Raw genomic sequence first — 26,334 nt, forward strand, 5'->3', positions numbered from 1 at the left:
CAGCATTATTAGCATATAATTCCGTTGTAAATACTCACTAGATGAGAGGGGAAATGCAAGCTAAACGTACGGGAGGGGGAGAGGCTGCGTGAGCAAGGAGGTCGGCCGAGGGGCGAACTAGAGCGACGCGATGCTCACACAACAGGTATCGGAAGACTCGCTGTTAAGGGCGGATAAGAGAAGCAGGGCGAATTTCATTGGCGGAATGAGACAGAAATAACGTGTCTGGCAATGATCTGCTCACCTTCCTGACGCCTACGGCAGAACACCTGGCCACCAGGTGACATCAAGGACCAGGGCAGAGGGAGGCGAGGCAAAGTGTGCTCAGCTCCACGGGCTGCAGCGTGTTCTGTGTAGATGGACAGGTCCTCTTCTCCACCCGCCGAGGGGTCCCCCTCCCACCGGCGCTCACAGCACACACCTCCCAAGTTCTGTGCTAAAGACCACATTTTCTGCGAGAAAGTGGAACTAGGGCAGTCTGAGGAAATTGAAAGGGCAAAACTATCACGCAGGAAAACTGTAAGTTCTGATTAGTTTTATGACTTTGCTTCAAGCCCCGGGAGCTCCATTGATCACGGCTTCCAGGACGGCTTGGGGAGGGGGGGAGGGGAAAGCGCCTCCCCAAATTCCCACGACTCTCCTTCAGCGCCGAGCTTTCAGACGCAAACACCTCGCTGAGAAACGTGCGGGCTGCGGCCCCTCCTACTGTCCCTAGCTCCTCCGAGTTTTCCTGCGAAGGACTCCATCTGTACGGATTCGCCTGGAGGGCGCTGGAGGGGGGGTGGGGGGCCGCGCGTGTGCACGCGCGCGTGTGTGCACGCGTAGCGGGCGGAGCGGATACCTTTCCTACAGCCCTCTCAGGGTCTCCGGTAGGTGCCCAAGTCTCGGTGGCTCCCCGGCTGGTCGCGCTCGGCGCCGACTGTAGGCGGCTGCCACGGAGAACCTTCACGGGCTCAGCTCCCTCCAGCCCCCGCGTCCTGCTTCCCGGGCCCGGACGCGCGCTCCCGTTGCTCCGGACCTGGTGTCCTAGTCGCGCAGGGGAGCTGGCGTGATCCCTCGTAGCAAGCGAAGGCGGCCAGCCCCGGGAGCCGGCAGCCGGGACAGGGGCCCAGCGCCCCACTCCCCACACCCCACGGAGAAGGCTGTGATTGGAGCAGACGCCCGCATCCGACCGGGCACAGCCGGTGCCCGGCCGGCACCGCCAGTCTGTCCGGCGCGCGGAGCTGCGCGCACTGGGTCCCGGAGCGCCCGCGGGCGCCCCGCCGCTGAGCGCGCGCCCTTTCGGATGCCCACGCCTGGGTGGCCGGCCCCGGACGACGCGGGGAGGGCAGTAAGGCCCCAGGTAAGTGTGACTGTCTGCGGGGGGCTGGGACGGCGCTGCTGGGCAGAAGCGCGTTGTGCGCATTTGGAAGCTGGACTCAGCATCGAGAGGGAAGCGTGCTGGAGGATCGCGCGGAGTTTCCCTGGTGTCCTCAAGTTACTGCTGTGTGGCCGCGGGACTTGCGCAGCCAGGCAGCACGGGTGTGTGAACCCAGCCGAGGGTGCTCGGCCGGCGAGCGGGTGCTGGGCGACACCAAGTGCGACAGGAGTTCACGAGGTCAGGGCGAGCGCAGACCCCAGCGCGCTCCAGATGAAGCAGTAAACACGGTCTGGACCACTCTCTTCCAAGAGGAGCACTGGTGGGTCCGCCTTGACCTGGGTTGGATGGGATCTAAAGTCTGCGCCGGCGGGGCCGCGAGGCTCTGCAGAAGCGGTCTGAGACTGGAAGGGGGTGTGCGTCTGCGTGGGCGGGGGTCCTTCTGCCACCTTCGCTAGACTTCTCTTACCATCTGCGAAGGTGGAACGCATCTAAGGGTGCTTTGCTGTCGCTGTAATTAGTATTCTGCTGCTACCGTGCGCCCGCAGGGCGTCCGGCTTCCTCTCCGCTGCTGCTCCTTGGGGGTGCGCTGGGGGATAGGGCTGCTGGGAATGCAAGGTGGACTTCCTAGTGGGTGCACCTGGTACACGAGGCTGCTTGCTGGTACTCGACCTCCCTACGTGGATGAATGCAAAAGGGCCTGCTGACTGTATTGACCGCACGTTTTAGATTGCTCACCTTAAGGATTCCGTAGATACCATTTTGGTGAGTCAAGATTGGCAAGGAGTTCACCCAGCTGTGGGCAAATGGGGACCTGTTAAGAGAGCATCGACGGTTGGGTGTCTCAAAGCTCTGGAGTCCTGCAGATTGGAGCTTGAGCATACTGAAAACACCTTTTATTTTGCAAGAAATGTCTTGTCTCTATTAGATCATTTATTAAATGAGGTCTTTAAATTAGATGCACCTGTCATTTTCCCTGGAAACAGACAGATGTTCAGATCAGTTTTAATGTAGAAGTACGTAAACAGAACTTTAGGGGGAAACAGAGAAATGTAAATAACGTGAGACTACTTGGCTCTTGCTAAGTGACAGGTTTGCCTTTTAATGATCAAGTTAACATCACACACACACACACACGTGTGCACGCGCACAAAACTGTGTATTTTAAAAGAGTTTAGGGGCAGTAGCAGGCCTATCCCCCCCTTTTTTGAAGGAAAGTTTTCTCTGCTATACTTATGAAGACAGGTTATTGGGAGCGGGGCAGGGGAACCAAGGAAGAAAGTAATTTACATTGCAAGCTTTCAGTAACTCTCCAAAAATGTCTTCTTTCTCAAAGAACTAGTTAGACTTTATGTTTACTCAAGCTCTTTTCTTGTTACGTATCTAAAGGGGAAATGCATGAAGAATGCTCTTCCTTCTTTTTAGGGCTACTTGGAACAGAGTGAATTAAAATTGAAAAGAAATGAGGCAGGCAGTCAAACGGGCAACTCTGAGGAAATCTTACTCATGGGTGAGTGTGTTCATTAAGGACTGGAGTGTCAGAAGCAATTAGGTGGCATCCAACAATAATCATCCTATCTGGTGAAGCTAGTTCGAAGTCTGTGGAAAGAAAAATAAAGGGAACACTAATCAGTAGGGCAGAACCGTACCCTGCTCAAAAGTACTAAGGTCTGCAGCTTTAATAAAAGGGCATCGTACGCAATGGGAGATATTGTTGTAATTAAGGCTGTGGTGGGTCTTCAGTACGGTGTGAACGATCAGCTGACCGACTCACGACTCTCCTTAAGTCTCCTGTTATTGATTTCATACCACAGAGCTTTCCCCTTCGTGATGAAAGCGTAAGTGTAGAGCGTCTGTAGGGCTGCAGTGTACCCTTGAACTCACTCTGGGTTTTCATGTCCAGTGCAGAAGAGAGGATGGGGAGCGTGCCGAGCTGGCCGCCTCTCAGCCTTCCTGGGTCTAAAAATCCACCCCTCCGTCTCCTCACACGCGGTGTCTTTGCTGGTCTCCCTGGCAGTCAGGCTCATGAGGATGTTTGCTTGTTTGTTTTGAGGGCAAAGCTGAGAGCAACTTCTCAGCATGTAGACTGCTGTGAGGAAGTGTGCCCAAATACTTTTGGTCTCATATATATATATTTTTTAGAAATCTTTTCTAAAGTACTGAGCCCATGAATTGCTGCGTGTTGTGAATACGTGTGCCTGAGTGGTCGTCACCTCCCTGGATTTTCTGCAAGGTTTTGCATGTATTGCATTGCCAGTTTGCATCACATCATGGTTCTCTCTCACACACAGGGAAAGGGTTTTACTTGCTTGGAAGGCTGGAAAAAGTCTCCGCTTAAATCCGGAGCTGCAGAAACTTCTGAAATGACTCACACTCGCGTTAGCTGATGGCAAAGTGACTCCCTGGTGTGAGGGAATCAGCTGCTTTTGAATGGGGTGCAGCGGGGGAGCTGAGGACAAGGGAGGAGGACATGTGACCAGAGTCCTGCGTGTGACCGGCCGAGCCTCTGACGGCGGGCAGAGCCGGTCTGGCTGGAACCAGCAGTCCTCGAGTGCCTCCTCTGGGGATCTGTGGGCTCTGCAGACAGGTACCCAGGCCAGCCCAGATCCCCCTGGTCCTTCCGCAGGAATCCTCCCTGACAGACGATCTGTGCAAATGAGCATGCAGGCATCTGTCCGTGTGTGCTCATTTCGGATTGTATAGTATAGACTTGCATTCTGGTAGAATTTCCTTTTGGCTTTATTGACGCATGGTGCCTTTCATCGAAGTCACATAAATCATACCTGGCGCAACGTAAATGCGAAGGTAAATTAAAAATTAACATTGATACAGCTCAGGTACGTTGTCGACGCATAAAGGAAAACCTTTGAACTATAATTTTGCTACTTGGTTATTATGTAAATAGCTCAGAAGGACTATGCTTTGTCATGTTGGTTTCTTTTTAATTCATACAGGCTGCTTCCATCAATAGTGAACTGTAAACTATTTTTCCTCTTTCTTTTTCATTCCTCTCACTCACCACACAGGTTATGTGCACTTAGTGGAAACTGACTCTGTGATGCACTTGCAGAAGTTTTCACGCCGTGCCTGAGAATGCCGGGCACACGGCGGGCTGTGTGATTCATTCCCAGGACCCCTGCCCAACTGTTTAGGCCGGTTCATGGCAGGAGGCTGCGGTCTGTGGCTGCGATGTTCTCTGACCCAGGGAGCTAATGGATTGGATCACAGTCTCTTTATGGGAGAAGTCACATATCACAGAGGGCCCCAGCTTTGCTAATTAAAATGTACACACACATACACACACAGTAAACACACACACACACACACACACACACATACCTTTTATATACAAAAGAAGAGGGCTGTTTCATAACATTAAAATTATTGAAGTTCATGCTAAACTTTTAATGGTATACAGATGAAACAATTTTAACGGTAGTATATTTCTACAACAGAAGCTGCAGATGGCAATATTAAATCTGGAATGATTATAATGGATACATTAGGAGCAGACAGTCATCTGCAAATACAAGATTTTCAGCAATGACCAATAGTCATATAAATACATGCTTATATTCTGAGATATTTTCCCGAGTTAGTACCCTCTTTCGAAAATGTTCCATGGGCCATTGTTCAAATTTCAGTGGAAACAGTTTACTGTTCTTGTGCCACAGTATAGCAGGAAATTACTTTTTGATCACTGGGCCTGTTTTGAAGTGGGGGAGTCATTGTAAAGTTGGGCACTGCTCACCCCCTTTTTATGTTATATGTAGACTTAAACTCCTAAAGAACATAGCTTTTCACCCTCTTCTTATTCTGCACCCCCACACCCGGCCCTCCTGGATCGAAATCCTGATAATTTCCAACTTTGAAAATTCAAACTCAGGGTCCCATAACAATGTCAATGAGGTCAACTCTGCTTTTCTTGGCTTTGGGAGAAGATGGTAAATTCCATAGACATATAAAAAGCACTTCATTCTCAGAGTGAGAACCATTTGACAGACACTTGAAACTGTCCATTGCATCCAGTCGGGCGCTGCCCCACCAGTGATTGGCTTTGCGACCTCCCGTGTTTCCCTAGGATGCTGCAGGTTTTGGTCTGTCCTTACTGAAGAGGACAAGACTGCCTTGGGTGTTTCTAACGTGTGTTCCGGTCCATCTCTGCTGTTCACCTGTGGTTCTGCCACGTGAGGGCTCTTCCGTCACGGGGAGCTTTGCCTTTGGGATCTTCTTTGTGGTTTTCCTCTGACACGCACCGTCAGGAGAACCAAACAATTACACTCTTCAATGCTGAGTGACATCTCCATCCCGCAGGTACTGCTGTTAGTAACTCGGCTCATGGATGGTGGTTGGAAACAGCATGGCCACAGCTTGTAAAACAAACCTTGTCCTGGGCTACGTTCCCTCGCTTGGGGGTCGTGGTTCTCCACTCCCTCACAAATGAGAGCACCTGAGAACAGAGCTTCTGCCCTTTCTGCATTTCCCCAAACACGTGCATGTTCAGTGGATCTGCTGGAGACCTAAGTAAAAGTAACAACAGACACTGTCCTTGTTACAGAACAGCGCTCTGACTTCCCGGGCAGAGAGACAAATCACAGTCAGGACGTCACTGGTGATGGGTGGCGACTGGCCTGGGGAAAGCAAGGGCAAGAGCAGGTCTTTAAAGGAGACCTTGGATGACTCAGGAGGCAGTCTTGACATTGACTTTAAATAACGCCATTGAACACCTAAGGAATGTCCAAAAGAGAAGGGGCCTCGCTTCCCTTGCCAGACATGAGAACTAGTGAGTGGGGGCTGTTCTAAAGCGACAGTGGATCTTTGGGGTGCCCTCTGGCCCCGGCTGCGAGTGGTGTCGTTCCCACTTCTAAGAATGTCTGTTGTTCACCCTTCCTAAGGACTCATTAGCAATGCGTTACTTTTCAACGTGCAGTCCAGCGTGAAGGCAGTCGGGGAAATGGCAGTTTCCTCCCGGTAGGGAAGAGCAGGATTTCCCCCCTTTTCTTATTATTACGTCTGTGGTACCTGGTATGACTATGTTTTATAGATCAGCCAGCAAACATCAGAGGGAATATCAATTAGATTCTGGAGGTGTTTGACAGTCATCCATCGTGGGTGGATGGATATATGTGTGTATATATATTTTTTATTCTCATAGATTACTTTCTGTGAAGCCCACTGACAGTCCTGAAATTTTATTTCTAACATTGTTGTTCCTAGAAAATGTGAATTACTGAATTTTTGGGGGGGCTACCATGTCTCATCTAACTGTGAGCTGTACTCATCTCTAAGAGAAAGGCACAACTTCCTTAAGTCAGCACAACCAACAGGTAATAAACTGTGTTAGTGTTGAAATAGACACCAAGTTCAGTTCAAAACAGTTAGACCCGCTTCTGATGCTAACTTCAGGCATGAAGGCCGAGCAGCTGTTCCTTGCCCATAATTTAGGGGAATTGTGATGGTATAAGAGCTTTAACAGAGGTAAAATGAAGCTCTGGCTATTTATACTGGACTGCAAGAACATATCCCAGTTTAAGTGCCACAAAAGCTAAAATAGTAATGTATTTTATTTGAATGGAATTGATAGCCATAGTTTATAGCTAAAGTCATTTCTAGAAGGCAAATAGCCCTGGCTACTTCTTAAAAAGCAGTTTAGCATATCCAAAGTAATTGGTAATTAGGGATGTGTTTACATATGCTCCTCTTCCGGTCACATATGAACTTAAGTGGCTCGGCTGAATCTGATACATTTTATGCTGCTTGTCATGGTTTTAGCCTGTTGCCTTTAACTGAGGTGGGGCAGGATCTGGAAGACTTGTGCTTTTACTAATTAACAACTGGTATGCTGATTCTTAAACAAATGTTTTTGTTACTATGGAACTTTTAGTCATTGTTTTTAGGCATGAACAAAACATTTGATTAGGTATGTGATAGTGATTTGATCTGATTTTTAGAAGTAGTTTCACAGAGTTAAGTGGAGCAGAGAATCCAAGAAAACTGTATGATAATGAATTCATTTTGGTAAAATAACATTAGCTATTAAGGTTAAATGAATAATAAACTATCTACTTGGAAATAAGTGTTCGCACTTAGTTGCACAAAAACAGTTGGAACACGAGGCAGCGTGATAAAGTGGTTTTGGGTCAAATAAGTGATTTTAATTTAGTGAATACTGCTCGACTGATTCTCGCCCTCTCCCCCGCCCCGCCCCCCTTTGCTGCAATCATTTGCTACTTCCTTTGTGAGGTGTCATTGTGTATTCTCTGCGTTACAGTGTGCTGTGCTGATCGCAGTCTTACTCATGCTGATTTTCATGTATGTTTTTGTTCGGAAGAAATTAAATGGTATCCATGAAAAAAATGCATGTTTCAGCTTTAAAATATCAGGGCAGAAACAGCGCCTTCTAAGTGTTACCCAGATGAGCTCTTTGACTTGAGGTGCCTAGTCCCGCAGCTGTCCCCAGCACTCCTTCAAACCCCCGTGGTCGGCTGCGGTTCCGCTCTGCTCTCCTCACATACAGCCTGTCCCGGGTTTCCTCCTCCGAGTTCTAACGCGGACATTTGTCACCGTCGAGATACGGACACTGATGTGTCCGAGGTGCCTGAACTGCATGCCACACGTCCGTTCTCTGCACTGTCTTTCGTTCTGAGCTAGGAACAGTGCCCAGGTCCGCTCTCCAGACCTGGATAGCAGAAGGTCACCCTCCTGAGCTATCTCACTGAAGACCGGAGGACGCGCCAGACAGACTGGGGGCAGCTTGTGTTTGCTGGGACTTGCCCCTTGTTGGCGCCTGTGTAGGATATAGAGGAGGTAGAAGAAAGGGAGAGGATACACGATAGGAAAGCCCAAGATGGAAGGATGCAGGTGTTTCCCCTGGGGCTCAGATTTGTGAGGTGATATTTAACCTACTGCGAAAAAGTCAACACTTGGGGTTGATTGTGTGCTCAAGTTCATTGATATATAAAACATTATTGGGGTACCTTTATATGTGTTAACATCTGTGGGAAGGGAGCAAGTCTGCTTGGAGGGTTATGTAATAGGAAATCTCAAGTTCAAGTTGTGGTTCCTTATGTTTGATGACCATGGATAACTGGAGGTAAATGGTCCTTTTCCACTGCTGTGGCTTTCTTAAGTCTCTCTGCCTTTTATCTTTAATTAGTCGCAAGGCACATGTTTTCATAGCTTAAAAAAGCCAACAAAATCAATTCTATATAATGGTCAAAAGCATACAAGTAAGACCTGTAAAAAACAGAGTTTAAAGATAATTGAGTTCACTTCCCTCCTTCTCAGATGTTGAAAACTAACCCTCAGTGGAACCCAAGGTCCCACAGAAAGTGCAGTCTTCAGGACCAAGGGCCAGTGCGCCTCCTCCTGGTCCAGATGATCTTTGCTTCTTTCTTATCAGCGAACATCCTGAGTGAGCTGGGGCGAGTCTCTCCAATTCTGACACCAGTCTTTGACTCATGAAAAACACAGAGGACCTGCCTTCAGGAAATCACTTCCCTATTACACTTTTTGAAAAAAGTATTTTGGTGCCATCTCGATATTTTTGGCTCAGGATTCAGAAAGTTCTCTGGCGCTGACCAGAACTCTCGAGGCTGTTTACAAACACCTCTTCACAGACCCATGTTAATAGAACTGGCATCAAACTGAAAGATATTCTCGTGATAATAACAGCCCCAACAGCTGTTCGTTTTAGTGTCTTTATTGTGCCAGGCACTGTCCTGAACGCTTCCTGACTTCCTTGTTCAATCCCATCACGAAGTAGGTGCCTGCCATTCCAGGCATTGTTGTACAAGTGAGAAGCTTGAGGCTTTGTCTTTTCAAAGTACCTTCTTAGAATGTGAGTCACTAGCCCAAGACTGTAGAGCTGAGACAGGAAGACTCCGAAGTTGTCTTTAAGCCCTGGCTGGCGTAGCTCAGTGGATTGAGCGCAGGCTGCGAACCAGTGTTGCGGGTTCGATTCCCAGCCAGGATGCATGCCTGGCTTGCAGGCCATAACCCCCAGCAACCGCACATGGATGTTTCTCTCTCTCTATCTCGCTCCCTTCCCTCTCTAAATAAATAAATAAATAAATAAATAAAATTTAAAAAAAAAAAGAAGTTGTCTTTAGCGGATGCATTCCCCAGTCCTTACCCGTGCGCAGTTATAACAACTCCCCGAAGTATGACTTCTCGAAGTTCATTCCCTACTCAGTTTTCTAGAAGTTGGGGACATTTTCATACTGAAGCAATGTTATCAAGTTCACTTAATGCATAAAGTAGTCCAAATAGTATCATTTAGCTATATCACATTTAAAAAAATTTGTCTCCAGGATCAAAGTATTTTTTTTGTCCTTGTTTTTATGAGAAAATTCATTCTCTCTTGGGGGAGGAGGGGGTTGACCCTGGAAATGTTCTTTGGCCTCAGGTGTCCCATGCTAGGCTCCGTCCCATCACCACGAGGGTAACACAACCCTCCTTGTCCCCAGGAACCTCGGTGGCCACTAGCATGGGGAAGGCCATGTAACTATGCTCCTCGCCATGCTGAGAACCATTGCTACTGAAGGCCACTCCCCCGAGCTCCTGACTGTAATTCCTGGCTCCTCATAGGCCGTCACATACACCAGTGCACCATTGCCCAGTTTAAGCACCTACTTACCTTTTTTAATTATAGGGAACTTGTCTCAGGGGGGTTAGTTAGCTCAGACATCCCTACCATGAACTTTGAACCTCATTGAGGGGCTGGCACTGGGATACCAGTACCAGACCCCAAGTCACTTCTTGTTTATGATTCTTAGTCTGGAATAAGACCTTCTAGAATGGTTTCTAAAGAGACCGATTTCATTGCCACTCCACATGGGAGACATGGATGTGGGGAGATGTGTTTGGTGCCCCCATCACGGTTTACTCATTCTGGCAGCTCTTGGCATACGTCAACAAGTGGCTGTCTATTTTGCAGGTAGCTGGAGTTTGCAATGTCCTATGGAATTTCAAAACTTCAAAGAGATATTTTAACACAAATAGGTTCACTTGAGTAGAGCTCAAAGTCAGTACAACCTATTGTGTTTCTTCCATTGTGTGGGCTATTCCAACGTATTTAATAAATTTCACCTTTCTTCTACTTACATGGCATTTTCTATAAGCAATTTGACAGTCAGAAACTGTCCTAGTAACAGGCACTCCTGGTACAGGAGAGACAGGTGGAAGAGCTTATAAAAAAGGTGAAAAGCTTATAATATAAAGGTAGTGTATTTTCTGCTTTGACAGGGAGCTATCATTTCAAGCTGTTCTTAAAATTGTATTTTTCTCCCCTCTCAAAAATAATAAGCACATGTTCATCTTTCACTCTAATTATCCTATTGTTGATTTATTTATAGTTAGTCAAATGAATGTATAAACCAAAATACAGCACAGTGATTTAAATGAACAGTTTGTCATAAATCCTCACTCCTCTGTGTTTTGGGGTGTGTTTGGAAGTTTGTTTTGTAACTGATTTTATATCTCTTACATAATCAGAATTCTGTAACTGAAATAAGTAGACCTTAGAATGAGGATAAAAGGTTTTTTTTTCTTTTCTGTGCTGCTGCTACAGCACCTCCTGGGTACTTGCCAACAATGAATGGGGCTCGCGCATGTGGTTGAGTTTCCTCACCCCGCTCAGGGGCCATAAAATTCCATCCCATTACTGTGTCTGGGGGAAGGGCCTACTATGCATGAGCCGAGCCAGGAGATGTCCAGTAAATATCGGTGCAGTCACAGATCACTGCAGTGAAAGAGCATCACCTACCCCGCTACACAGCATCCGTGACAATAAGTTTGAAGGGGTGGGCAGGGGAGACCACTGGGCTTTTTAGCTGAGCACAATCAAATCGGAGCACATCAAAACAGCTGGTGTTCTGTGACTCAGAACGCGTCAGCCGATGCTGAATCACCTCATGCTTCTCTCTTTCTGCAGTTTCACAGAGGAGGTTTCAACCAGCACATGTCCTTCCCGTTTGCTTAAATCCCTGCTTTGAGCTGCTTTGCTTTCATAGTCTAATACCAACCCATGAAACTGCCTGCGCTATAAAAAATGACATACGTAAAGGCTAGCATGAAGACGATTTTTTAACTGATGTTGCTCCATTTGTGTTCAATAAACCATATGCTCCAATAGGCTGCACTAGAAGAAACGACATTCTAAGGTTGCTTTATGGGATGAGAATAATTTTGCATCAGCACGATGTATACAACTTACAGGCAGGGCAACAGTGAGTGCAAATTTCCATCTATGTTCATAAGTTTGGTTTTCATGCTTATACCAATATTGACACCTTGGGAATGTCGGTATGGAGTTGGTAAATGACAGCTCCAAGCTGTGCGTCTTGGTTTCTGACACCAGTCTGTCTTTGTCCCGACAGGAGCCGCTTACACCATTCCTGGGCGGAGGCCGTTCAGCCGCGGTGAACTCCGCCAGTGGAACCCTCTACAAATTATCATCTCTGGACTCCCAGCTGACACCCTGCCGGGGGCAAGAGCTGCCAGGCCAGCTGGAACTGTGCCTTCTCTGTTGTCAAGGTTTTCTTCTTACACAGGAAAAAGAAAGAAAAAAAAAAGATGAAGTTGGGCAAAGTGGAGTTCTGCCACTTCCTGCCGCTCGTCGCTCTCTTCCTGTGCTTTTCTGGGATGAGCCAAGCCGACCTGCCGAGGTCCAGGTCGAAGCCCTATTTCCCGTCGGGGAGGCCCCGGACCAAGCGCAGCTGGGTGTGGAACCAGTTCTTTGTGCTGGAGGAGTACATGGGGTCGGACCCTCTCTACGTGGGAAAGGTAGGGCGCACGGCCTCTCGAAGTCACAGATGGTCGCTGGGCCTGTCTGTGGTTGGATGGAGAAGTGCTGGTTTTTGCTTTGGGGATGGAACACACGCATCTCTCACCCCTGGGAACTAGTGTCCGAGGTTGTTGGCCTTGGTTAGGCACTCTGAGATTGTAAGACAAGTATTACTCATACAGTGAAGACATAACTAGAGAGCCATGCTTCACCCCTGAAACAGGTGGGGGTTCCACAGATGCCTCATCGTCCTTGATGGTGGCATGCCCAGCATTTCTAAAAGTAGAGCAGGGATATTCACTAGTACATGAAGAGCTGTGGGTGTTTATAGCCGGTTGACTTGCTTTGGGGGTGGTACTGTGTAAATGACGCCCATACTAACTTTACGCTTCTATAGCCTTTCTGGATACTTGCAGTTTAAAAACTGCGAAATGAGATAACTGAGCCTATTGTCTTCAAATCATGAGCAATTCAAACTTATCTTTCGTAGCAGTGGTCTGGTTTTGATGGATGTTTTAAAATCTGCTTTTTGCAATGGCCTTTGGGTGAACAATGAATGTGAACAGGAGTCAGTTAGAAGCAACACTGGACCCATGGGGGGCTGTTCGTGGTGCATTTGTTTGGTGGCCAAGTGGTCGCCAAACTGAGCTTTCTTTTCCGCGGCTATCTTCTGTCCGTCTGTTTGGGCAGGATTTTCACGTGAGCGTGTTCTGCACCGAAGGGCACGTGGGAGAGCGTGACCTTTCCCGTAACGTGCTCGTTCGCTGGGGTCCGGTCCCCAGTGTGTTGCAGTTTTGATGTTTTCATACTTGTCAAGATTTCCTACACCTCTCAATTTGGGGCTGAGCATCGTTTTCTAAACACAGCGCTCTCGACAGGAAATCTATCCATCTGCGTTTTTGCCTTTCCTGTTGTCAGTGTATGTGTCTGTTCCTGAGAAACACTGATGAATTTACCTATGGGTAGATTTTCAACTTTGAATGATGGAGGAAGAATCTTCACAGTTTGTTTATTTTGTGGGTTATGTTTTCACTTGAATACACCTCCAGTAAGGGTGAACACCTATTTTTGTTGCTGAGTGCCCGCCTGAGTCAAGGTAATCTGTATTATATTGACCGTTTTCAGCGAATGCCTCTATAGTTTACAAATAATGACAGACATTTATTGTCAAGGAAAGAAGCTGAGTAAGTTCAAGGTTTCTAGGGATGTCGATTAGGAGTTTTTTCTAGCCCAGGCCTAGCATGTTTCGGCACTAAGAAAAGGTGTGTGAGCACACAGGTGTTTTGCGTACACATCTGTTTTTTTCCTTGCCATTCTACTTTTTCAGTAGGAGCGTCTTATGTAGTGTCCACGTGATCAGTTTCCCAGGTTCCCTTGTTTCCTTGTAAACAGAGGGAGACTAAGCAGCCTTAATGCACTGTTATTGACTAAGAATCTAGCTCTTAATTTCATTCATCTTTAATGAACATTTAACAGTTCATTGAACTTTCCTTCTGTGGACAGGTTTATAATATTCAGCTGATTTAGAAATAATTAGTAGTTATTGGTAAAATCATACTTTTGTGAGAACGTAAAAATTTTCTAAAGACGACTGTTCTCATTAATTTTGTTCTAAATGGAGTTGCCTGAGTGAGGTTGACATTTTGAAGTAAACATAACTTAAAATATATTTAGAAACACCCTTCTTTTAAATTTTACAGTCTTCACACAATAATTCAAAGTGTTTGTATTTAAATAATCCCTATAAGTCAATTTAGAATTATGAAATGCATGTACCTAAGGTTACTTATATTTCAAATGCACACGAAGCTACTGGGCACTATTGTTACTGTTTTTCTAAGAAACTGTGGGTTTCCTTGATTAGCACAAGAAATATTCTGTGCTTCTCTTTTAATTAATAGCAGACAGTCACTTGGCAGATGGTATGTGACAGGAAACAAGTTTGTGTTTATGCCCTGCGTGGTGTGTATTGGGAGTTCCATGCAGAGGCTCACAGTAAAATGGTCAGGATGCAAAGAGGTTAAAAACAAACTATTAACTGACTAAAATATTGTTAAAAGCCCAACACTTAATTTGAGATGGAGAGAGAATTTATAGACAAGATAAACAAATGAAAGGACTCACAGGGACAAGTTGTAGTTGCTTGGGGACAGGTGGCAGGGAACTGGAGTGCTTTGGGCTGTGTGTCCGAGATGACAAAATGGTACTTTTCACCATTTCAGGGCGATAGTCTCAATGAGACTATCAGAGGTATGAGAACAACTTCGAACCCAATACATTCCCTTGTGTATGTAGAATAGGTATATTTTCTCTTTTTCTAAGTTGAGGGAGGTAATGACTATGACCCGAAGTTTTCATAGGACAGACAGAACCAAAAATTAGAGACGGAAATGTGGATGAGAGGACAGGCAGGTCATCATGGGACAAAGGAAGGAGGCTAACCACTACTTTTCATAGACGTGTGTTTAACCTGTACCGGTTAGATGGCCACGCTCAGTCTTTCTGACAAATGGGGCTACTTGGGTCGCTTGGAGAACGCGAATGATGGCCTTGATAACCCGGATGGCCTGTTCCGATCATGTAGTGGACCAGTACTCTGTGTGTCGCACTGTCCTCCGTTTTATCGCTGAATCCACCACGTCCTACCAGTTCTATGATATTGAGTAAGTGCTTCCTCGTCTCTAAAACGGGAGTAGTAATGTCTATGGATCAAGTCTCCTAGTGAGAGTGAGTGAGATGAAAGTATTTGGGACAGACATCCAATTATTTTTGACATTCGATTTATTTCACTGTATACTAATTACAAATTAACTGATTTACAGATAATCTATTGTGTTATGTCTGAAGTGTTACCTTTGTGATCCTTCAGATGAAAGCAGGCATTTTTTAAATGTAGTATTAAATGTACTTTAGTTAATTAGAGGAATGGCTTGTGTTGTATATGCTTAGAAATATATCATGTCTTTATATTTGTATATGATTAGACTCTGGCCAAATATAGTTAGTAAGTGAATGATTCAATGCTTAAATGCAGGGATTTCAAATGTCAGAGAAATCATGTGTGTATATATGAGATTTTAGACCTTCGAATTTGGAGGCCATGGCAATGGCTGATGGCTGATGAGATAAATAATTAAAATTTGGTTCTTAAGACATTGAGAATAATAAAGTCACAAGATGACTCGTGACATTATTTTAGCCAAAGTACTGGGTCATTTCACATAATTCAAGACCTAAGTAGAGCAGTTTGTTGAAGGTGTCAGGAGTGCTTCTAGAACCTTCTTCAGGAGATCCCCAAGGCATGGATTTGTGGGCTGGGTTATAATCTGACCTTTATCATTAGCATCCCACCATTTTCTTGTGATACAAGTTGAGAAACTGCTGCCTCCACAGACAAAGACTTAAGGAAAGTGTTGTTATTATTCTGATAGAGTTTTTTTAAATTGAGGTAGAATTGACATCTAACATTATGTTAGTTTTAGGTATGCAACATGATGATTCAATATGTGATTAAGCTGTAAAATGATCACCACGACAAGTCTAGTTAGCATCCATCACCACGCATGTTACAGATTTTTATCTTGTGATGAAAACTTTCAAGATCTACTCTCCTAACCCTTTTCAAATATGCAGCATAATATTATTAACTATACCCATCACGCTGTATGAAGTTCTGTTTTAAAGAATAGAAGTGAGCCCTGGCTGGCGTAGCTCAGTGGATTGAGCGCGGGCTGCAAACCAAAGCATCGCAGGTTCGATTCCCAGTCAGGGCACATGCCTGGGTTGCAGGCCATGGTCCCCAGCAACCGCACATTGATGTTTCTCTCTCTCTCTGTTTCTCCCTCCCTCCCCGCTCTAAAAATAAATAAATAAAATCTTTAAACAAAAAGAATAGAAGTGCACTTTTCCCTAAGAATGTTTGATAATTACCGGCATGCCTGTTTCCCTGTCCTTTTGGAGGGAGAAAGAGTGGAGTCCTTTCTCATCTGCCTGTGGTTGCATCAGCCTCCACTGGCTGTGAGTGTACTTAGGCGCCGCCAGCTCACAGCCATCTCACGGAATGGCTCTGCACTTTTCTAAGTCCAGTCTTTTCCTCACCTTGGCATTCCTCACTTAACGTGCCCCAACCATCTGACACAAAAATTTGTCTACAGAACCACCCGGCCTGTGTTGCAGGTATTAAGAGTTTTTCATCGCTCCTAACCATAATGGGCTGCCAGGCTATCGCTGCGCTGCGGGCCATTACTCTCCCGGAAATGCCTGCTCCGTGCCTCTCCCACAGTCTGCTCCTCTAGCCGTGCACATCACTCTTGTCCTTCCTGCGCCTCCCCTTTCTTCCCTACTCATTCAGGGGGGATTTATTCCACTACCCCAGTCAGAACGAATGCATAGAAATTCAGCGTGGGGTTCACTTGGCTTTCATGTCAGCTTGCACACCAAGTGTCGGTGAGCCTTTCCCATGCATTTGATTACACCTCCACGGTATCTCTCAGCAGGAGAGTCTCTGACTCCTGACGCCCAGGGCTAGGCTGAGGATTCCAAAAGAGAGATGTTCATCGTGAAAGTAGGTCGTGTGAAAAAACTGAAGTAGGAATGAGATTACGTAACTGGGCAGATTTATATTTGATGCACAAGAAGCAAATGATGCCAAGTATTTATTACTTAGATAAGAGTATATGTGTCATGGTAAAACATACATTTTATAGATTTTGGAGTGAAGAACCAACAGGAGTCTCCTCTCAGTGTATAGATTGACCTGAAGTCGGCTCTGTCCTAGAAGAAAGCAAAGGCACTATGTTTTTCCTGCCGATGTGTAGAAAACCCATTTTCGTAATAGCCTTGTAACCAGAGTGAATTGTGGAGACCCTTGTTCTGATCGTGCTACTCTGTGATAGAAATGTAAAACTCCTGGTGGCTTCCAAGGGAATTAGGGCATGGATCCGCTCTGTGGGAAGTAAATAAGTTCAGATGTTCAGAAATACTTTTGGGCAGTTATTCTTAGCTTTTATAATACTCTATATAGCTATCAAGTATTAAATGCATTTTCTCCACATAGAATCAACAATTTAGTTTTGGTGTCTTTGCTATCATAACGAAAAGCAAATACAGCTGATTTTGCCACTGAATTGGAGAAGCCTACCATTCATTCATTTTCGCTTCGAAGGTGTCTTAGGTTAGAGATGAAGGTTATCGCTACTGAACCTGCACCAGGTGAGACTGCATAACTAGCAGTTAAAGGAGAGGTGCTGGTTGTTAGAAACCCAAATACACTCAAACTAGGTCAACTGGATTGGCTCTAAATTTTGTGATTATCTTCATTGATCTAAATCATTTGAAAACACTATCTTCTTGAACTCTTCTTTGTGTTTATGTATACTTGTCACCCACTTGGTGATGGGAAAAGCAAAAATAAAAATAAATCTATACTAGTTGTGTTGTTACTGTGTTTTTTTTGAGACTGTAAGTGCAAAAGGAGATACAGTAAAAACGGTGGCGTGGGGCCCTTCTATGGTAAGCATGCTGTAAGCGCTTGACAAGCTGTGTGTGTGATGCCGGTTGATACAGAGTCATAGTCTCCAGCTGTCTCTGCAAGTCACCAAGATAAATGACAGAATTAGACAAACAGCAGGACAGCCACTGAGCCTTCACTGGCTCAGGCATGGATAGGCAACTACTATATTGGGAGAAATTTCGTCCTAATCTGCGTGCTTCTTGTATGATTTATATTGATGATCTGTCACTGTGATTGTGACCATCAAAGAGAAACAGTAGTTTGTATAACTATGCCTGACACTGTGTCCCACAAGTTCCTTTGCGTGTCATCCAGCCTGTTTTTCTCCATGTTCACTCACACCCCCGTTCCCTGTCTCCTTTCTCCTCTCAGTACTTACCGAGTGCCTCCCCTGTGATAGGTGGTGTGCTGGATGGGAGAACTGAGAGAAAATGCACTCTGCTTCTTCATGAAGGTCACAGTCTGCTGGAGAAGCCGTTGAGGTAGCAGGGCGGCCAGGGCAGGCAGTAAACGCTGCAGCCGATCCGCCTCTGGGGCAGGAGGTAGGACGCAGGAGTGGATTCCTGTGTCCTGAACAACGGCTTGCCTGAGGATGCTGGCGAACCTCTGTGATTGCATAATCCCTTTATACAATCTTCACATCAAAGTGAAAAAAATTATCTTCTTAGCAAGTAGGACAGAGTATTCTAAAACTACAATGCGGGGAGCTTTATGCAGTAAAAGATCAGTAAGCAGAAACCCTAAGTTACACTTTCAAGTTTGAACAATGTACTAAAACAGGGGTGTCTGCTTTTTTGGTGTCTCTCCGCCACCCTGGAAGAAGACTTGTCTTGGGCCACACATTGAATATATTGGGATACATAATCAGAAATGTCATAATGTTTTAAGTAAATTTACAACTTTGTTTGGGCCGCATTCACAGCCACCCTAGGCCACAGGTAGCCTGTGGGCCGCCAGGTGGACACCCCTGCAAAACATACATTTCTGTCCTCTTCTCGGTAAAATGGAGATCTAGAGGTAAAATTTTAAAACGTTTCAGTTTGAAATCATTTCGGACTTACAAATAAGTTGTACAGTCTTCTTTTAAAACTCAGCCTCTCTAGATGTCAATCTTCCACGACCCCATCTACTGTTTAAACCAGGGCACGAATGTGGGTATAGTGCTGACTGTGTCAGCAGTCATACTTAGGTGCTCTGTTTGCTACAATACAGTGGTTTTGCTGGTCGCAGCCAGTCTAGAATTACTTCTTGTGTCTCCTTCGTCCTTTCATTTGGGGGTGGTTCCTCGGCCTTTCACGTTGTCCTTCTTGACCAGATCGTGGACTGGCAGCACATTGCACAACCTGAGTCAGGTGGTAGAGCTTTGGCAAGAATCCCGCAGCAGTGTGTCCTTCCCACTGCATCTTGTTGAGAAGTACAGGACATCGATATGACTCATCTGCAATGATGTTGACTTTGACCACCTGGGTCAGGTGATGCCTGTCAAGGTCCTCCATTGAAAAAGTGTATCTGCCCTGGCTGGCATAGCTCAATGGATTGAGCGCGGGCTGCGAACCAAAGCATCGCAAGTTTGATTCCCAGTTGGGGTACATGCCTGGGTTGCAGGCCACGGCCCCCTGCAACCTCACATTGATGTTTCTCTCTCTCTCTCTTTCTCCCTCCCTTCCCTCTCTAAAAATAAATAAATAAAATATTTTAAAAAAAGAAAAAGTGTATCTGAAAGTTTTAAAACCCAAACTGAAATTATGGGTTGGAATTAACACTAGCTCTGGTTCTAGGGGATACCCTGCATGATTCACTAAGGTCCACTGTCCATTTTCAGGGTGAGGAGTGTGTTCATCTGAAACACGATCAAATTTAAATCTATACACTGTCAACTAACGTCCATAATTTTATGTAGTAGTTGATCTTGTTTCTCAAAAATTTAACTTTCATAATTATAAATAAAATATAGCTTTGGAAAATAATAAATACAGTCAGCTAAGGTAAAAGATGTGTCTCTAGAGAATGCAATCTAAGGTGTCACATTTTAATAAGTTAATAAGAGAGTTGGAATCTAAGCAATGAACAGAATTATATTTAATGTTCGAAAAGATTTAGTAATGACAGTTACTCCTAATGATTTATTTAGAGCCTATAACGTTTCTGTTTCATAATCAATACTGATTAAATCTTTGAAAAGCCTTGTGAGTTAAATAGAGGTATTCTTATATAGCAGGTGAGGTAATAGATACATTTGAAAGTAAAATAAGCAGAGTTAAGGGATCATTAGAGCTATAATTTAGAAGAATTAAAAAGCAAATATGGATGATTATATCAATTGCAGAAAGTAAGTTTCTGAAAAATATGTTAAATGTTTTATGATTATGAAAATATTTTGATTAACTGCAAAGTATTAGGTTTAGTTTCATTATTATCAAGCCCTTTTAACATTTTTTGAAGTCTCTACCTTTAAATAAGGCATGCATTCAAGAAAGAATAGATACACTTACATGGCACCTAAATCATTACATAATAATTCTGAAACTTAACAAATCTTGAAGCCGACTAGAGTTAGAATAAGAAGCAATAGTGCTATTGAAGAGATTAAAATGGGATTTAGCCTGGACATAGGAATATTAGAAATGTATTCTAGAACAAAAATTTTCAGGAGAGGGTGTGTAGAAAGAGTATACTAGTGAGAGTTTGGAAAAAAGAAAATATTTAGGACTTTTGTGTAGTTCTTTCAAAATCTCATCTTTGCCCTGGTTGGTGTGGCTTAGTGGATTGGAGAGTCATCCTGTAGACTGAAAGGTCACAGGTTCGATACCTGGTCATGATATATACCCAGGATGCAGGGTCAGGGCGCATATGAGGAGGCAACCAATCCAATCAATGTTTCTCTCGCCCCCCGACCCCCACCCCCAAAAGCAATGAAAAAATGTCCTTGGGTGAGGATAAAAATATCTCATCCTTTACAAATTCTGGTTTTTGGTATATGCAATATACAGTACATTTAAGGAGTTTTAACTCATGCAAGTGCACTTTCAGGTAAGTGGGAAGACCCTTAGCCCATCCCAGAGGGGGTCTTTGAAACATAAAGAACCTTTTGTCACTGGCTGGCCCTGACCGCAGAGCCATGTTGCGGGGTGACCTGGTGTGGGCCCTCGGAGGGTGGCCTGGATCGAGACAGACTCAGACGATGGCTTACCTTCCTTTCGCACCTCACGGCTTTGCATTTCAGTACGAGGGGCGGTCCGAACACACTCCAGGGAATCCCAGCTAGAGGAAAGGAAATCGGCAGGAAAGTAGTCGCCTTGAACTCAACTAGCCTTAGGTCTTCTCGGGCCAAGGACCTGCCCTGTCACCGCAGAAACAAGAGAGGGCCCAAAAGATACGTGGAAAGGCAGGACAGTGTGGTGAGGCCGTATACATTCCCAGTTAAGCTAGAATCCTTGTCTTCTGTCAGAGAAATGCAGGAGAGTAATTTCTCAGGATGGGGCTGTGTCATAGGAATGGTAATTACAGGCACCAAGATGATTAACATCCTTCCAGCAAGTTCTGTGTGTAAACAGTGCACAATTATCTGATAAGAATGCTTCCCTGAGAATGTTGACTTATCTTCTTGGTTAAAATGCTGACATGTTTTAAGGTATTTAACTGCAAACACACAATCAAGATTTGGACAACACATACATAATGCTCACCAGATGTGAGTTAGGACGATTTGGGATGATCAGTAGTGAAATCAGTCAGACGATGCTGCAATGAGATGTTTCTGATTCGTGAGTCATCTAGGCGTCCACGGTGGAGCGGAGCGTGGATGATCACGCATTCTGCACTCGGGTCTCTGAAATGGAGCAGAAGTGTCTGAGAAACGCGATTCTGTAGCTCACATCCACTCCCGGACACCGTTTATGTAATTCCCCCAACCGAACCCCGACAGAAGAGAATTCAGGTGGCAAACTCATTTTGCTTGTTCAGGGTACATAGGTATTGGTGAGTTCTAGTCATGAGAGTCAATGTAACGATGGCTAAGAAAAGTGAAGCCATCAGCAGTTAAACGTGGTTGCTGACAAGTGAGATGGGAATTGGGACGTGGCTATCGCACATGGGGGAGCTTATTTGCAATGCTAAAGCCACGCATGGGGTGTGTAAAGAAACACAGAGCCATGTCTAAAGCAAGAAGCAACTCAAATCGTAGGGCAGACACATGGCTTGGAAAGGTGTTTTTATAAAGATTAGTATAAAACGGTGGCATCGTATAAAGCTGGACATGGAAATGAAAAATAGAAGCTTTATGACGGAGGATAAGTTATCCTTCTGGTGGGTCATCAGCACACCTGCAAGGCTTTTACCTGTGGCCCAGCCGCTGTGCGTGGCGGATTTCGGAGAGCAGCTGTGCCATGTAATGACCTGAAACAAGACTGTTTTTCCCATTGATTAGATCATTTGTTGGAGACGTGAGTACAATCGAGGATGGGTAATATATACAAATGAATGAGGGTTCAGGGTTAAGGGCAGAGGAGGCAGTGTGCTCCGTTTCAGATCCAATTAAGATTTCACCGCGGAATTTATGATGAAAAACAGAGGGAGCCGATACGCGCGTGATTCATATCTTGTCGTGTGTGTTGTTTTCTCAGGGATGCTCTCGTCACACTGTCTACAGCTTCTGATTAATGTCTCAGCTTGATTTCTGCACCCTCTGGGCGCGCCGATAAAGCCTGGCTTTTCAGGGTACTTCATTTTTAACGTCCTGCCCAGAGCCCAGGGTGTGCAGAAGACAGGGGGCTGTAGGAAGAAGGGGTTTGAACTACGTCACAGGCTTCAACAGTCCTGCAGTCAGTCTCTTTGTTATTCTTCCGAGGACTGACCCCTCTTGGAATTTAGCAAAAAAATAAATTATTGGATGTAATTTTGGTCGTGAGATACACATTATCCCGTATGATGATTTTTTTTTCAAATTCCATGTGTCCTTAATATTGAAATCTAAATATTTACATGGACATCCATTATTTTCATCAAAAAGAAAAAAAAAGCAATATATTATTTTTATTTTTTAAAAAAGCACATTTCCTGGAGTCTTTTCCTGAGTCCTGGAGCTCGTTGTGCAGTACCGCTGACGGGTGGCGATCAGGCAGCCTGGGGTCTATCTGTTAGGGCAGGACTTCTCGGGGAGACCCAGCTGGAGTACCCCCTGCACCCCTCACCAAAGGGGTGACTTCCCAGCAAGACACTGACTCTCTTCTTTCATGCTCTTATACAGTAGGAGCAAGAGCAGCCATGTCACACACGGCTGTAGTGAGCATAAAAAGCAAGATAGAGAGATGGTTCCCAGAAGGGAGGGAGCTCCCCGTGGAACGGGATCAGTGTCAGTACTTGGTCGCAGCTGCTTAGTGACCACATGGGGGCGCTCACGGGTTCCCGGGTCCTGTGAGGAGACAGTTCCCAGACCACTCTGGTTTGCAGGAACTCGAATTACATTTTGCTATTAAAATAGTCGAAGGCAGTTTTTTTTTGTGCTCCCCCATGTACAGTGAGTGCTTGAAAAGATTGACTCTTCTTTCATCTCAAGTATTTTGCTTGTCTTGTCCACTACTGTCCTCATACTTAGCTCTGCTTTTTTTTTTTTAATCCTCACCCAAGGACATGCTTAGTGATTTTTAGAGAGAAGGGAAGGTATGCAGAGAGAGGAGGAGAAACATTGATCGGATGCCTCTCATACACGATGGGAGGCTGAATTTGCAACCTAGGCTTGTGCTGTGAATGGGAATCGAACCTGTGACCTTTTGGTTTACAGGACGATGCTCTAGTGAATGGAGCCACATTGGACAGAGTGTTTTGGTGTTTTGTTTTGCGTTTTTCTTGATGTCCCAAAATATGATGATCAGCATTAAATTTTAATAAGTTTTAACTGATCCATCAGTACCAAAAAGAAAACCAAGATTCTTATTTCCCTGGACACGAATTCTGTCATGAACACATGCTGTGGTCACATTACCTATTGTCGTTGTTGTTGTTGGCATTATTGTCAACTCTTGAGGAAAATGATGTAAGATAAAATTAGGGTTTGAGACTAAATATAGGTCATCATAAAGGAGCTAATGACTATGCTAAAGGAAAGCTATAATAAAATTGAGTATTACCTGGGAAAGCCAAAACTGGTTTCTAAATAAGGCTTTCCTCAGTAAAATATTAAACGAGGAACCTAGTATGTCATCTTCCATATCAAACTCCGAAAACTTCCTGCACAGGCTGCCGACGTTGGCTCTCTCTAACCCCCCTCCCCTGCAGGTCTCTCAGCGTTCTTCTTCGGTTTTACAAGTTAAAACAGCATTTTTTTGAACTTTGGGTGGGCCAAAACATGTTTTTCCTCCATAAGATGGCTCCAATAGCCATTAGTTGTTTTTCACTTCTTTCAAAACAATATTGTTAGATTGTATTGTGACACCTGTCATATTAGTATGCATGTACAAAAACATCAAAATTGGTGAATTTTTTGTGTAGCCATTTTAACGGTGAAGATGGAAGAAGATAAGTGCCATCTTGGCATATTATGCTTTATTATGTCAAGAAAGGTAAAAATGCCACTGAAATGGAAAAAAAAGATTTGCGCAGTGTGTGGAGAAGGTGCTGGACTGCTCTGATGGGTCAAAAGAGGTTTGTGAAGGTTCGTGCTGGGCCTTTCTCACTGGGCGATGCTGTGGTCGGAAGGACCCGTGGAAGTTGATAGCGATCAAATCGAGACATCAATTGAGAACAACCAACATTCTACCACAGGGAGACAGCCGACGTACTCAAAGCATCCAAATCAATACAGTTGCTGGTGGGAATGGAAAATGTGTCTTTTATTTTATGGAAAAATCTAAACAGACCTTTGGGCCAACTCAATAGAGTATAGGCCCTCTGCTCCGGGCAGATAGACAGCCAGACAGCCACTGCACTGTGTGTGACACACCGCACAGCTATGGGGCCCAGGACACTGTGTTTTCCCGCGTGACCGGAGCTGCTGCACCTCAGTGGACGGGGTTCCCTCGGGGCTGGCCTTGGGTGTGTCCCAGGCTCCTGCCATTTCTTGGACCATTTTCTAGACACAGTCCAGTCTACTGGAAAGATGGGGTGACCCAGGGCGTGATGACCTGGACCATGGACTTTATCTCCCTAGGATCCTCCCGGTGGACCTGGCTCTGTTGTAAAATCTACCACAGACCCAGCAGAAGGAAATAAAGGGAAACGAGGGGGTGAGAGGTGCTAGGTTATCTTGGAGCTGTCTGGAATGTTCAATGTAAACCACTGAATATTTCAGTTGGTTTTCTGATAAGAAACACACAGCAGATAAAACAATAAGGGAATTAGACCCCACAAGTAAAGGCTTTAGGGAAATAACATAGAAGCTTCCTATTTGTTTTGTTTTCCCAGAGGGTATTGCTAATTATGTGGCATCTTTGTGTATGTTACCCACTGCAAGTGGTAACAAATTGGTAGATGATTCCAGTACGTTGAGGGGAAGCTGAGCTGGTTGTTAAATCCTGTAACTCAAGTCCATAAACCAGGGAGATCTGAGGGAATCTCAGAGCCACCTTGGAAATTACTCATCTTCTGTCAGCTTATTCTCTGTACAGTAGGTTTAAAATAGGTCTTATGCAAGACGGTGGTGATGCTAATACACGTTGACTAAACAGGACGGTACACGTGAAGTCCTGCATCTTTGAGACAAAGAGCGCTCATGAAAGCTGAGTTGTCATTGTTAAGAATATTGATACATGTCATCCCTCTCCATGCAGGTTCTACTTCTCATAACTGATCTGAGTCCAGTGCTCTCTTTTCAAAGAATAGTTTTTAAAAAACGCATAGTCTGAGGAGAAAACAGGGATAAATGTAAGCAAGATTCATCCCACTGGCACATTTTGTGACCATAGACAAGTCCTTTACTACCTTCTTCTCATCTCTCATCCACCACAAAGGGGCAGCCACGCCAGGGACCGCTACCCCTGGCAAAGCTGGAGTCAGAACCTCCGATGGATAACACCCATTAATGTGCTTTGAAATACATCAAGTATGCAACCTTCAATAAAAGTTATTTTTGATGCAAAGAGCAGCTCCTAGTTATATTTTTTTCAATATGACGGTAGCAACAGAGTTTATAGCACATACCTTCTATGTTGGCAACTATGAATGGATGATACTTAGTCTCTTTGGGTATTTATTGATGAGTAATATTTTGATATGTACCTTAAAAATGCTTTCAGGGTTTGGCTGCTGCTTTAATTTTTATATATTCAGAATCAAATTAGATTTGAAAGTACATAGGACAGCTTTTCAAACCACATATTTGAATAGAAAGGGCAGGGCACCCACACGCGCGCACACGCACACACACACACTTGTTTTATCCTCAAATACTTTCTAAATCTAGAAAGCTAATGACATCTTTGAGAGCTCCCCAGGAGGCAGGAGACTCCAGTGCCATTAGGATTCCACTGAAGGAAAGCAGTTCTTTAATAGAACTAGATAAATGGAATTCCCTGTTAATCTCTCTGTTGATTTTCCTTCTTTCTTTTTTAAGCCTGTGCCTTTGGTCAGAACTTCATTTACTCTGAAGTTTGGCTCAAACCTATTGCTAGGTTTTACCCATTTTATACTCCATTAAGTTCTAAATTTAGAACTGAATTTGACTCATTCATTTTCGTTCCAAAAACC

The 26,334-nt window shown here is 44.8% G+C and overlaps 1 protein-coding gene across 3 annotated transcripts in view; it reads left to right on the top strand.

Annotated features, from left to right (window-relative positions):
• Positions 1-1,226: 1,226 nt before the first annotated feature.
• CDH7 (cadherin 7) overlaps positions 1,227-26,334 on the top strand; it is a 119,010-nt gene continuing 93,902 nt past the window's right edge. For all 3 annotated transcript variants that reach the window (XR_006787030.1, XM_045850323.1, XM_045850324.1), the window contains exons 1-2: positions 1,227-1,342; positions 11,737-12,142. Coding sequence is in view for 2 of the 3 variants with exons in the window: in XM_045850323.1 (XP_045706279.1) it covers positions 11,933-12,142 (210 nt within the window). In the remaining variant the exon portion in view is untranslated. The remainder of the gene's footprint in view (positions 1,343-11,736; positions 12,143-26,334) is intronic.

The sequence above is a fragment of the Phyllostomus hastatus genome, unplaced genomic scaffold, assembly GCF_019186645.2.
Source record: "Phyllostomus hastatus isolate PE091 unplaced genomic scaffold, TTU_PhHast_1.1 phas_contig_80, whole genome shotgun sequence".
In the NCBI taxonomy this organism is placed as follows: domain Eukaryota; kingdom Metazoa; phylum Chordata; class Mammalia; order Chiroptera; family Phyllostomidae; genus Phyllostomus; species Phyllostomus hastatus.